Source organism: Schistocerca gregaria, chromosome 1 (assembly GCF_023897955.1).
Source record: "Schistocerca gregaria isolate iqSchGreg1 chromosome 1, iqSchGreg1.2, whole genome shotgun sequence".
Taxonomy (NCBI): domain Eukaryota; kingdom Metazoa; phylum Arthropoda; class Insecta; order Orthoptera; family Acrididae; genus Schistocerca; species Schistocerca gregaria.
In genome coordinates this window covers 934368140-934383419 of record NC_064920.1, presented here as the reverse complement: position 1 = coordinate 934383419, position 15280 = coordinate 934368140, and the positions used below count along the sequence as shown (strand labels likewise).

Genomic DNA, 15280 nt, shown 5'->3' with positions numbered 1-15280 from the left:
GCTGTTCCAACAGGACAACGCGCGTCGGCATGTATCCCGTGCCGCCCAACGTGCTCTAGAAGGTGTAAGTCAACTACCCTGGCCAGCAAGATCTCCGGATCTGTCCCCCATTGAGCATGTTTGGGACTGGATGAAGCGTCGTCTCACGCGGTCTGCACTTCCATCACGAACGCTGGTCCAACTGAGGCGCCATGTGGAAATGGCATGGCAAGCCGTTCCACAGGACTACATCCAGCATCTCTACGATCGTCTCCATGGGAGAATAGCAGCCTGCATTGCTGCGAAAGGTGGATATACACTGTACTAGTGCCGACATTGTGCATGCTCTGTTGCCTGTGTCTATGTGCCTGTGGTTCTGTCAGTGTGATCATGTGATGTATCTGACCCCAGGAATGTGTCAATACAGTTTTCCTTTCCTGGGACAATGAATTCACGGTGTTCTTATTTCAATTTCCAGGAGTGTATTACAATAATTTTCTGTATACTCTGTCTGTTTTTGGGTCTCTAAAATCAGCTACAAAATCATTTTTTATAAGCAGTTCATGTCTGCCACTAGATGAAGGGTCTTATGTTTTTCTTCGGCATTTCTTCTGCGATTTCTTTGGGAAGATAATAACTTAGCTTAACATGCAAATACCAATACCCCATCGTACTAGATACTCGATTCTGTTAAATACCAACATTCAAAAGAAACTTTAATTTTTTTGGTCTGTTTGCAAATCCTTATTACAGATAGACTCAATTCGTCTTTATTTTCTTTTGTCTTTGAATTGTAGCGTAGCAACATACAAACCAAAAATATTGTCAGTGTTTACACCTAATAACTCAATATGCTTGTTAACTATTAGAAGAATTTATTTTAATAGCATTTCACCATGCGGGGATGATCTAAAATCTTGATGTTTCGTCAATTCGAGTCAAGTCATAACACGAGAAACTTGGAGATGATTCCAGGGTTATATATAATGTACTGCCAGTGCAACAGACAGTATAGGTTAAGTGGCATAGAGAAATAAAATAAATAAACGATCAAGGAAGTTAGTAAACTGTGTAGAGTATATACATACTACAGTCGTTAACTGTGTTATGGCCAAACCTTGGAGATTCCTTACCAGGTTTAAAGTCTCATCGGTACGTTACAAGAATGACTACTTAGATACTCTTCTCATAACGAGAGATGTACAAATATAAGAAATTAACAATTCAAGAAGCCCTCCACTCCCCCCCCCCCCTCCCCCATTGACCACGGATCTTGCCGTTGGTGGGGAGGCTTGGTGCCTCAGCGATAGAGATAGCCGTATCGTAGGTGAAATCACAACGAAGGGGTATCTGTTGAGAGGCCAAACAAACGTGTGTTTCCTGAAGAGGAGCAGCAGCCTTTTCAATATTTGCAGGGGCAATAGCCTGGATGAGTGAAGGATCTGTCCTTGTAACATTAACCAAGAGAGCCTTGCTGCGCTGGTACTGTGAACGGCTGAAAGCAAGGGGAAAGTACAGCCGTAATTTTTCCCCAGGACATGCACCTTTACTGTATGGTTAAATGATGATGGCGTCCACTTGGGTAAAATATTCCCGAGGTAAAATAGTCTCCCATTCGGATCTCCGGGTGGTGACTACTCAGGAGGACGTCGCTATTAGGAAAAAAGAAACGCGTTCTATGGATCGGAGTGGGAAATGTCAGATCCCTTATTCGGGGAGATAGGTTAGAAAATTTAAAAAGGGAAAAAGATAGGTCAAAGCTAGATATAGTGGGAATTAGTGAAGTTCGGTGGAAGGAGGAAAAAGACTTCTGGGCAGTTGAATGCAGGGTTATAAAAACAAAATCAAATAGGGGTAATGCGGGATTAGGTTTCATAATGTATTAAAAAGTAGGAGTGTGGGTAATCTACTAGAACCAGCGTAGTGAACACATTATCGTAGCAAAGATAGACACGAAGCCCACATCAACCACAGTAGTACAAGTTTATATGTACAGAAGACGAAAATTTAATAGCCATGGGGGACTGGAATTCGATAGTAGGAAAAGGAAGAGAAGGAAAAGTAGTAGATGAATATGGAATGGGGGTAAGAAATGACAGAGGGAATCACCTGGTATAATTTTGCACAGAACATTACTTAATCATAGCTAATACTTGGTTCAAGAAACATGAAAGAAGGTTGTATACATGAAAGAGGCCTGGACACACTGGAAGGTTGAAGATAGATTATATGATGATAAGACAGAGATTTAGGAACCTGGTGTTAAATTGTAAGACATTTCCAGGGGCAGATGTGGCCTCGGACCACAATCTTTTGGTTATTAACTGTTGATTAAAACGTAAGAAACTGCCAAAATGTTGGAATTTAAGGAGATGGGACCTGGATAAAGTGAAAGAACAAGAGCTTGTAAAGAGTTTCAGATAGAGCTTCAGGGTATAACTGAAAAGAACAGGGAAAGAAATACATTAGAAGAATGGGTAGCTTTGAGAAACGGAATAGTGAAGGCAACAGAGGATCAAGTAGATAAAAAGATGAGGGCTAGTAGAAATCCTTGGGTAACAGAAGAAATTAATTGAAGAAAGGAGAAAATATAAGAGTGCAGTAAATGAAGTAAGTGAAAAGGAATACAAACGTCTCAAAAATGATATCGAGAGGAAGTACAAAATGGCTAAGCAGGCATGGCTAGAGGACAAATGTAAGGTTGTAGAAGCATATATCACTAGGGTTATGATAGAAACTGCCTACTGGAAAATTAAGGACCTTTGGAGAAAAGAGAACAACTTGCATGAATATCAGATGGAAACCCAGTTCTAGTCAAAGAAGGGAAAGCAGAAATGTGGAAGGGCGATGTACTTGAGGACAATATTATGGAAATGGAAGAGGACGTAGATGAAAGATGAAATTTGAGATATGATATCGCGTAAGAAGTTTGACAGAGCACTGAAAGATCTAAGTCGAAACAAGGCCCGGGAGTAGACAACATTCCATTAGAAGCATTGGACGCCCTGACAAAACTCTACCACCTGGTGAGCTAGATGTACGAGAAAGGCGAAATACCATCAGACTTAAAGATCAATACAGTAATTCCAATCCCAAAGAAAGCAGGTGTTGACAGATGTGAAAATTATCGACTATAAGTTTAATAAGTTACGGCTGCAAAATACTAACACAAATTCTTTACAGACGAATGGAAAAACTAGTAGAAGCTGATCTCGGGAAATATCAGCATAGAAATGTTGGACCACGCGAGGCAATACTGACCCTACGACTTATCTGAGAAGATAGATTAAGGAAAGGCAAACCTGCGTTTCTACCATTTGTAGACTCAGAGAAAGCTTTTGACAATGTTGACTGGAATACTCTCTTTCAAATAATGAAGGTGGCTGGTGTAAAATACAGGGAGCGAAAGGCTATTGACAGTTTGTAGAGAAAATGGCTCTGAGTACTGTGGGACTTAACTTCTGAGGTCATCAGTCCCCCAGAACTTAGTACTACTTAAGCCCATCCAACCTAAGGACATCAGACAAATCCATGTCCGAGGCAGGATTCGAACCTGTGACCGTAGCGGTCATGCTGTTCCAGAATGTAGGGCCTAGAACCGCTCGGCCACCACGGCCGGAGTTTTTACAGAAACCAGATGGCAGTTATAAGAGTCGAGGGACATGAAAGGGAAGCAGTGGTTTGGAAGGGAGTGAGACAGGGTTGTAGCCTATCCCCTATGTTATTCAATCTGTATACTGAGCAAGCAATAAAGGAATCAAAAGAAAAGTTCAGAGTAGGTATAAAAACCCACGGAGAAGAAATAAATACCTTGAGGTTCACCGAGGACTTTGTAATTCTGTCTGAGAGAGCAAAGTACTTGGAAGAGCAGCTGAACGGAATGGACAGGGTCGTGAAAGGAGGATATAATATCAACATCAAGAAAAGCAAAACGATGATAATGGAGCGTAGTCGAAATAAAGCAACTGATGCTGAGGGAATTAGATTAGGAAATGAGACACTTAAAGTAGTAGATCAGTTTTGCTTTTTGGGGAGCAAAATGACTGATGATGGTAGATGTAGAGAGGATATAAAATTTAGACTGTTAATTTGTTAACATCGAGTATAGATTTACTGAAAGTATTTGTATGGAGTGTAGTCATGTATGAGAGTGAAACATGGACGATAAATTGTTTGGACAAGAAGAGATTAGAAGCATTCGAAATGTTGTGCTAGAGAAGAATGCTGAAGGTTAGGTGGGTAGATTACATAACAAATGAGGGGATATTGAATAGAATTGGAGAGAAGAGGAGTCTGTGGCATAACTTGACTAGTATAAGGGATCGGTTGGTAGGACATCACCAGCAATAATGAATAAAACATGACGTGGCCTTTCCAGTGATGCGAGTAGTCAAGAGCCTATACAAAATCAATGACAAAATCCTACTCATAGAACAAAATTTTTGTGCATACAACTGAGCAGACGGTGTAGCATCCTTCTTTGAGAGCCTCGAGATATGTCGCCTGATGAGTCTGGTAGGGATGCAGTACTAGATGCTGGAACACACCACTCAGCGGATGTGGAGCCACCGATGTGATACCAGATAATTTACCTGAAGCCATGGTGACCAATTCACATTCAGAGAAGAAAACTATTTCGTGACAGAAAGACGTTCAGTACAGTCGATAGTCCAACATTGGATACAGTAAATCGTAAGTACTCTGACTGTGGTACTGCAGTGTTTAGCTACAGTGAATACTTCTACTTACATTACGGGCCACACCAAGAAGAAATGCAGATGTTAAACAGGTATTCACTGGACAAATATATTATACTAGAACTGACAAGTGATTACATTTTCACGCAATTTCGGTGCATAGACCCTGAGAAATCAGTACCCAGAACAACCACCTCTGGCCGTAATAACGGCCTAGATACGACTGAGCATTGACTCAAATAGAGCTTGGATGGCGTGTACAGGTACAGCTGCCCATGCACCCTCAGCACGATACCACAGATTATCCAGAGTAGTGACTGGCGTATTGTGACGAGCCAGTTACTCGGCCTCCATTGACCAGTTGGTGAGAGATCAGGAGAATGTGCTGGCCAGGGCGGCAGTCGAACGTTTTCTCTGTCCAGAAAGGACCGTACAGGACCTGAAACATGCGGTCGTGCATTATCCTGCTGAAATGTAGGGTTTCGCACGGATCGAATGAAGGGTAGAGCCACGAGTCGTAACACATATGAAATGTAACGTGCACTGTTCAAAGTGCCGCCATTGCGAACAAGAGGTGACCGAGAGGTGTAACCAATGGTACCCCATACCATCACGCTGGGTGATACGCCAGTATGGCGATGAAGAATACACGCTTCCATTGTGCGCTCACCGCGATGTCGGCAAACACGGATTCGACCATCATGATGCTGTATACATAACCTGGATTCATCCGAAAAAATGAGGTTTTGCCATTCGTGCACCCAGGTTCGTCGTTGAGTACACCATCCAAGGCGCTGCTGTCTGCGTAAGCGTAACCGCAGCCATGGTCTCCGAGCTGACAGTCCATGCTGCAGCAAACGTCATGGAACTGTTCGTGCAGATGGTTGTCTTGCAAACGTTCCCAACTGTTCACTCAGGGGTCGAGACGTGGCTGCACGATCCGTTACAGCCATGCCGATAAGATGCCTGTCATCTCGACTACTAGTGATACGAGGCCGTTGGGATCCAGCACGGCGTTCCGTATTACCCTCCTGAAACCACCGATTCCATATTCTGCTAACAGTCATTGGATCTCGACCAACGCGAGCAGCAATGTCGCGATACGATAAACCGCAATCGCAATAGGCTACAAGTCGGAAACGTGATGGTATGTATTTCTCCTCCTTACACGATGCATCACAACAACGTTTCACCAGGCAACGTTTGTTGTTTGTATATGAGAAATGGGATGGAAACTTTCCTCATATCAGCACGTTGTAAGTGTCGCCACCGGCGCCAACATTGTGTGAATGCTCTGAAAAGCTAATCCTTTGTATATCTCAGCATCTTCTTCCTGTAGGTTAAATTTTGCGTCTGTAGCACGTGATCTTCGGGTGTAGCAAACTTAATGGCCAGTAGTGTACTTTTTCTTGAATGGCTGAGAACAGATTCTGACTGGTGGAGCACCTGTTGCTCCTAGAATACTATGTCGAAGGCACTAAAAATGACATGGTTTTTGCATTTTAACTATTTAAGGGGCTGGTTTTTACGATAGATCTTCCAGTTTTGGAAATTTATTTACCATTGAAAAATAGTTTTGTGAATGCATGATTGAATATCTATACAGTTACAATCTGTGTTAACAGCTTTCAACAGGTACCAAGACAGCAGGTGCCGTATGTTAGCAGCAATAAATACATAACTAATTACTTACGTATGTCGAACGTGGCGGCGGCAGCGGCGGAGGCGGCGGCAGTGGCGGTCGGCAGCAGCAGCAGGAGCAGCCCACACCAGCGGCGCGGCCGCATGCCGCGGTCCGCCGCCTGCCCACTTCTGCAACACCCAACACAGCACTCTGGAGGAGTCAACTCCCGAAACGCTTACACTAGATTTCAGACACAATCATTTCTCAGATTGTTTTCACTCACAGACACGTATGTATAGAAGCACTCAGCAAAAAATTTCAGTGCAGCAACGTTTAGCTATTATGTTGACCGTGTAACGTTACAGACATAATTACTTCTTGATTTCTGTACCTTACACGTAGCGACTTAGCGCAGCAGCACTGTGATCGAGAAACTCGGTTTGGTGCCAACCATTGTGGGTGGTGTGGGAAGGCGAGGAGTATTGGTGAATAGTAGCTGGATGTAAGAAGTGGTTGAATTGTACATGCCCACGTGCAGGGAGATGTTCGATAAATCCATTAAATTCTACATGGTTTGTCCACAGGATATAGGACTCATGAGTACTAGAAGCGAGTCGTTAGCAAATATCGGTAGAAGCAATGGTTACCTTGGTTACCTCAGAAAATTAAAAGTGTGAATGTCAGTACGTGTGTGTAGAAACATTAGGAACGTGTACTGTACCTTGTACTAGAGATAATAAACCTTTCAGTTCTAGGAAGTCAGTCTCTCCTTTCGAATCTTTTTCATATCGATTAGAACTAACTGGGTGTGAAGGTTTTCAGTGACAAGTGTGGTGAGTTTTGTCAACACCACCTAGACTACAGGCTTGCGCGCACACTTGTGACGTCACATACTGATGGCCGGGTCTGTATAGGAACGCTCATGTTAAGCACTATGCAGCTATACGAACTTTACGAGTTTTAGAGCTGAGACCGCATAGGGATTCTCGAGTTTTCCTCTTCTACAAGGACTTGTAATGAAAGTATGGAAATTTATATCACTGCGTAAAGTAAGTGAACAAAACTGCCCTATGTTATTTCAAAATGTAGAATTACTTTCACGATTTGCCTTAATTCCGCGTCTCTAGGCTTGAATATAAACTGTAATTTTAAATTCGGTCTTTTACCTCAGGAGCTACATTTTCTTGCACTAAAAATTCGGCAATATGCTACAAAAAGCAGCTGGAGCTCCTTCAAAATTTAAGAATTTGTTTCCTCGGTTATTATCGTAAATTTTCCTATCCACTTAAAAATTTGCTGACGCCACACGAAACTGAAATCATTCGACGAAATGGAGCACCTCCTGACATTATGTTTAATAAATGGTTCAGAAATGGTTCAAATGGCTCTGAGCACTATGGGACTCAACTTCTGAGGTCATCAGTCCCCTGGAACTTAGAACTACTTAAACCTAACTAACCTAAAGACATCACACACATCCATTCCCGTGGCAGGATTCGAACCTGCGACCGTAGAGGTCGCGCGGTACCAGACTGTAGCGCTTAGAACCGCTCGGCCACTCTGGCCGGCGTTTAATAAATCAAAACACCCAAAAATATTCTATTTCCCTGTTTCTCCAGAACTTTAGAATGTTAAACATGAAACGATTGTTTCTCTTATATCGTTGACAGTAAATAGTGTCACAGAGTGCTGTTAATTTAATCACAATGCACTTACCTCGAAGTTCTTCTTTCTATACTGCTTAATCTGTCGAACACTGAATTCATTAAAGCAATTTTCTAAGGTTTTTACCCAAATTGAAATTATTTCCGAATATCTGCATATGTAAAACTGAACAAAATCATTATGTCGCTCTTCCAAATAAAAGTACTGGAAACTCAGTAATCTGGTAGAAATGATGAGGAATACTATACATTTTCGAGGCACACTAATTAATATAACTATTCTGTGTGACAATAGTTGCAAATATGAGGCATTCCACAGCCAGCTTCGCATTAACCTCGCAGCAGTGGTCCAGATTTAAGAAACAAAATATACTGGTACATGATAAATAACTGCTTTTAAAAACTATGTGATGCAATGGAAACAAATAACACGCTATAAATTTTTTGTCATTTACTTACCCTTGAATGATGCGTAGACAGAAATTCATGTCAGTGAATAGCTGCAATCTAGCGATTTCTCAACTTCACACATTTGGGAAATCGAAACATGTGCAGTTTCATGCCTTTTTGAGATTTATAATTTCCCTGGCAAAAAGGAACGCAACAAATGTATCCCATACTTCGAAGAACTGTAGTCGAATACTGTATGAAATATATATCAGTTTCACGTGGCACACTCAACACAAAATACACGCCAACAGTACTGCTGACTACAGACAAGATGGCCAACAGTTTGTGACGTCACGTGCCAATATGGCCGCTGTGCGTAGGCATTGTATCTAGAAGGCTTTGTTTTAGTAGGGCACGTACCGGTAGGCACACAGTTCCATTTCAAGTCTTCAGGTGCTTTTTCCTTGGGAATAAAATGCCCACTCTGAGACATTTGTCTGACCGCCGTAGTTACATCAACATAGTTGGTTTTAGAGAGAAACCTGGCAATGATAGATATAAATAAACTGAGTAGTTATCTTACAGCCATTTGAAATTGTAATTCTTTTTGTTTACTGTCTTCAATTTGTGGATGTCAGCCTAAAGTTTTATATCCAGTCATCATTCACGCAGTGCGTGCGGCCCAGGTGCGAAATCTGTGGGATGTCAATAGCAACACCTGTACCGCAAGCACCTAGGAGTCGTTGAATGGGTGTGCCTGTGCAAGGAAGTTTTTGAAGTGCAAACAAAGGTGCGCATGTGGCACGGAGGTTGCTGGTGAACTGAAGGGATGGACATTCTGCCGTGTTATTCATTCATGTGCAGTGTCTCACTCATCGTTGCGCATGCGACAGCAGAGCTCGAAATCCGTTTCTACTTTGAACCACTTTCAGATTTCGCCAAATGGTTTTGAACGGTCCCTAGTGATATCACCTCGTATCCTGTATGCCAGAACAAAAATCGCGGTCACATTACACTCAGAAGGATTGAGAACATCTTCAGCGTCGTTGTTGCGCTGTATTGTGTAGGATCGTCCGGGGGTCGTCAACAGCATCAAAAGTTGTCAATAACGTCGTCTTGTTACGCATAGCACTGAAGAAATGTGCGAAAATTGACGCCCGAGGGAAAGTGGTGATCTGACTCGCTCCTTTTATAACACCTCCTACGTGAGGCCTGTCTGAGCAGTGTGCGTCCGGAATGTTTTCTTTGGCCATCCATAAGAAAACTGCGCGATTTCAACGCTGGTCGTCATGGTCCTCACGTCCACCACAGTGGCGTCAGGAGGCGTGAGATATGGATAAAGAGAGGATAAGGCTAGATGTCAGAAATTTCGCATGTTGTGACACCTGCACGATAGCGTTGCACGGAATTCTGATTAAGAACGGTGCGAATGTGACGATTTGTTCGGCCACTTGTCACCTCTTTCACCTCTGTCAATACTTTTTATGTGAATAGCCGTGTTTGATTACTCCAGCTTATACTTCACATGAACCCCTTGACGTCTCGTCTTTTTTTGAAATCATCGACAGGTTACTGGCTGAAGCGTCACCGAATGGGAGGATATCTCTTTTATAGGTCAAGAATCAGCTACTAGGTCTAATTTCTTTCATAAATCTATAAAGACGAATTCTACTTGCGTATCAGAACTTATTACTCAACAGAAATGCTATGTGAAGAAAGTGAGCTCAGGGACGTAATCTTCCATGATGGACGTAAACGTTTACCAGAAAAGAGAATCAATCGACTCTTTATCATTCATTTAACTCTCTGCCATTAAAATATTTCCTTTATACATATTGTTATTAAAGATTTTATAGCTTTCAGGCCGAGTGCAGGTATATAACCCTACAATGTTAAGCTTCAGTACCTCTTAACCAAGTTAAAGTTTGATGATGCGCCATGAAATGTGTGCAGCGTATCATTAAAAATACCATAAAACTATTTGATCGAATAGAAGTGAACATCGCACAGGAGTATGCTAATTTGATTAATCAATTTCCTAATCATTAATGTGACATTAGCGTTTATAGAAGTATTCGAGAACTAGGTTGCTATAAAACTTCACCAAGAACTGTACCATAGTATTTGTAGGTTATCACAGTCACTTTTACTACTTTTACCTCTGACGGAAAACAGCAAATGTTACATTGATTAATTTATTCAGTTGACTTTTTTATTAAAATCTTGACATGTTTTAGGCCATTTCCTCCATGCTTTACTTAAAAGTTATACACACTGTGACAACATTTTACTACGTGAAGATCTATAAACCGAATGGCCATTAAAGATTTCCGCTATATGGGTAGCATGAAACCTTTTTGAAGATTGCCTTAAGCTAACAAGAACTATATCTCTGGACTATCATCAGTACAACGCACTACATTTAATGCCGACACTCCTACGAGCATTTCACAGTACGTTCAGGAACGGTAGCAGCAACGTCACCGCCAGGCGAGAATCGGGTGTCCTTTGCTCACGGCGCGCTCCCACTTTGCGGAGCTCCTATTAACCCCTGAACTTTGTTAAAGGTGGGATAATGATACCCTTCCTTGTGTTAGTCGAAGAAGGTAAATTAAACGGCCATCTCCTCCGTTAGAAGTTTTCCAAGACACGTACCGCATAGAGACTGCTTGCATACTTTAAAGGGCAAGTGTTAAGTTTGGCAGATCCTTTCATTATGCCGCTGTATTTTCAAAGGAACACGCGTATTAGTGTACACAGTGTGCAACGTGTATAAGTGCAGACATTTTTATACTGTTGTTAAAGGTGGGATAATGATACCCTTCCTTATGTTAGTCGAAGAAGGTAAATTAAACGGCCATCGCCTCCGTTAGAAGTTTTCCAAGACACGTACCGCATAGAGACTGCTGTTGGTTGTTTTTCCTTTGCGTCAGTCTTCCCACAAATAACTCACAAACTTTACGGCCTGATGTTTTCCGCTTGATCATATCATCACCACTAAGTGGACTACCCATATCAGTGTTGTGTCCACGTGCTCACGCATCACCACTTGACCTGCTGCCAAGGGGAAAACAAGCATTGCTGGTTTGCTCTTACCACACACACTTGGAAGTTGTAACCAACCTAAAAACATACTACTCGTAACAGCTATATTTATGTCCGCCCTGGTAGCAGTCGATACGGTAGCTCAGCGTGTTCGGTCAGAGGGTTAGCAGCCCTCTGTAATAAAAAGCTGAGCTAATCGATCAACAACGAACTTAAACGGATGTCTTACGACGTCCGCCACGAGCAGATGATGCAACGAACAATAGCGAACAAAATGAGAGTTAAAAAAAAAAAATAAGGTAGCTTAGTGGTCAGCGCGACAGACTGTCAATCCAAAGGGCCCGAGTTCGATTCCCGGCTGGGTGGGAGATTTTCTCCACTCAGGGACTGGGTGTTGCGTTGTCCTAATCATCATCATTTCATCCCCATCGACGCGCATGTCGCCGAAGTGGCGTCAAATCGAAAGACTTGCACCAGGCGAACGGTCTACCCGACGGGAGACCCTCGTCACACGACATTTCTTTTCATTTTTCAGCTATATTTATTAGTCTACAAATGACATAAATACTAATGCAATGCTGTTCAGTATACCATCTTGAGTCAGCAATAGAAACAGCTTAAATCATATCCATTACACTCTATATAAATAAACGATTGTAAGGCGTCCTAAGCCATGCACTTTCTACAGGCAATCAGAATGTCGAGCAGCATAATATCATTCATCTGTTTGTATTTATTCACATAAATCATTCTCTACCATTATCTCTACATACATACTGAGTCCAAAGTCCTCTGTTAACTTTCTTCTAAATAACTTCACATTTACTCCTACGCATTTCTGTCGTTCCGTTTCCTCATCCAATTTATTACACCACGTTTATCAGAATACAATACGTTCGCCAGGTACAAGTAATTCAGGCTAATACTAAAAACTTTACTTCATTCGTTAATTAAATTTTCAACGTTTTTTTATTCTATCACATTTATAGCACCCCTAGTTTCTTTATTACCAATTCATCGCAATCCAAGATTCATATCCACACACCACTAAATCCTCTACGTATAGTTCCCTCTTCAGTTGAAATAAATATTGTACAGACATTACACTTTTTGTTCTCCATCGAAGCATATGATGGGATGAATATTGACAAGAATTTAAAAATAGGGACATGAGAGACATTTTTGAAACTTTATTCGTTTTACAGCCTGCGTCTTAAGTAGGTAATACAAGCACAGATGGTACAATTTGTAGCTCACTGCCCATCAAATACAGGCATATGTCTGTGTCGCTGATTAGCTCAAAAATAACACTTGTGTAAAAAACGATTGCTGTGTTGCACTGTTCATCGTTTTCCTATATTCGGTGAGGATAATAAAGAAACTGAAAAAGATATAATGAATAAATATTTTCGTAGTGCATCGTGAGGTTCAGTTAACTATGAACATAATATTATATAAAATCCTGTATTTCCTTGTCATCTTTTACGAAACACATTTTATAGAACTGTCCATACTGTGGTCATTTGGTTTAGACCTGCGAAAAATACTTAAATTACTTCTGGTAATAGATAATAGGTCAAGCTGCACTACACTGCGAAAGAGATCGTCGGATATCAAAGCAAATGAGGCATTCACATGAGGAGTTTTAGTTTAGAGAAACCCTTCCGTAACAGGAAAATCGATAAAAATTAAAGTTGCAAAGGAAGCGTAGCACCACATTCATATTAGCATACGTGTGCGGTCCTGTATTCAACTGTAGCAGTTTATAAAATCTAAGCCCGGCCTAACTAAAAGCTGAACTTTATTTTGTAATAGAAACAAAGTAACAACACATGTAGACTATCTTTTCTGGGAGAACGCCATTTTCCAAACTGTTAAACCAAGTTCCGCTGCTGAGTATCATTCAATATACTTCCGCCCTGTGCCTTGTAACACGCTTGGATCCACTTTGTCATGTTGTTCACATTGTAAACCGAGAGTGTCTGCTTAAGCCTGTCGAAATCTTCGATGCCAGCCATCCTGAAAGTATTATGGTTCAAATGGCTCTACGTGCTATGGGATTTAACGTCTGAGGTCATCAGTCACCTAGACTTAGAACTAATTAAACCTAACTAACCTAAGGACATCACACACATCCATACCCGAGGCAGGATTCGAACTGCGTCCGTATCAGCCGCGTCGTTCCGGACTGAAGCGCCTAGAACCGCTCTGCCAAAGCAACCGGCTTGAAAGGATTATACTTCTTCATTCCATGACCACCAGCGGCGCACGTCGGGCGCACATAATGCCACCCCAAAACAGCAGGGAATCTCCATCTTGCTGCACTCGCTGCACAGTGTGTCTAATGCGCTCAGCCTCACTGGTTGACTCCAAACACGTCTCCGACTATAGTGTAGTTGAAGGCATACGCGAAACCTGTCAGTGAAGAGAACGTGATGCCAATACTGCATGTTGTTGGGTCCATCTGTACCGCGCTGCATGGTGCCCTAGTTACAAAGAAAGGCCTCACCATGTACGTCGAGAGTGAAGTTGCGCGTCATGCAGCCTCTTGTGCACAGTTTGAGTCGTAACACGACGTCCTGTGGCTACATGAAAAGCTTTATACATCATGGTGGCGCTACTGTCAGGATTCCTCCGAGCCATAATCCGTAGGTAGCGGTCATCCACTGCAGTAGTAGCTCTTGGGCGGCCTGAGCGAAGCATGTCGTCGACAGTTCCTATCTCTCTGTATCTGCTCCATGTTCGGACAACGTCGCGTTGTTTCACTCTGAGACACCTGGACAATTCCCCTGCTGAGAGCCCTTCCTGGGACAAAGAAACAATGCGGACGAGATCGGTATTGACCGTCTAGGCATGGTTGAACACGACAACACGAGCCGTGTACCTCCTTCCTGGTGGAATGGCTAGAACTGATTGGCTGTCGGACCCCCTCCGTCTAATTCGCGCTGCTCATGCATGTTTGTTTACATCTTTGGGCAGGTTTAGTGACATCTCTGAACTGTCGAAGAGACTGTGTCTGTGATACGCTATCCACGGTCAACGGCTATCTTGTGGAGTTCTGGGTACTGGGATGCGGCAAAACTTTTTTTTTTTCGATGCGTGTAGTAAACAAACGTGTATCAGTCTTACAAAGTGAACGACATCCTTTAACAAGCTTGAAACTCTTTCCATGAACTGTGTTTTCAATTTATCACATATCTCACTTTTCCTAATGCAGGGCGTTTATAAATAAACGTTGCGCCTTCAAAATCTAATAGTAAATCAATTTGTTACTTTATATGGACAAACGTTACGGCATAAACAGCTGCAACTCTCCAAGTGATTGACGCGTTACCCGCTGTTCGCTTTTCGTGCTTACTGCGTAGGCGTAGCGTCTGTTTCCAAAATGGTGTCGCTACAAGGAAAAAGCTTTTTGTGTGCTCTATTTTAAGGTGATCAGATCTGTGGTTACAGAGCAGTCTGTGTTTCGTTTAGGAAACCCTCATCACACGTAATTTAGCGTAATTTAGGTAGGTGATGCCGACAGCTCGTGGAAACCAGATGCCTTGGTAAGGGACCGAGTTCTGATCGACCTCTTGTATCTGCTGCGAACGTCGAAAGAGTGCGTGAGGATCTTCACCAATGTCCTCGCAAGTCACGTAGTAAAGTAAGCAAGGGCTGCCAAAACTACGGTGTGGAACGCGTTACGTAAGTGTCTGAGTCTTAAACTCTACAAAGTAGGATTAGTGTATAGGCCCTTACATCAGCAGATTAAGTGAAAAGGCCTGACTTTTACGAGGAGCTGCAGTTAAAATTGGTGTTGTTACAGAAAGATTCATCATCTGTGATGAAGCCACTTTCATGTATGTGGCAAGGTGAATACATACTATATCCGTACCTGG

At 42.3% G+C, this 15280-nt stretch overlaps 1 protein-coding gene across 1 annotated transcript in view; it reads right to left on the bottom strand.

Annotated features, from left to right (window-relative positions):
* The window catches only part of LOC126275296 (discoidin domain-containing receptor tyrosine kinase B-like), a 438705-nt gene that overhangs the window by 383596 nt on the left and 39829 nt on the right, over nucleotides 1–15280 (bottom strand). Inside the window, exon 2 of the mRNA XM_049977184.1 lies at nucleotides 6370–6488. Within this exon, the coding sequence (XP_049833141.1) occupies nucleotides 6370–6463 (94 nt within the window). The 5' untranslated portion in view covers nucleotides 6464–6488. The remainder of the gene's footprint in view (nucleotides 1–6369; nucleotides 6489–15280) is intronic.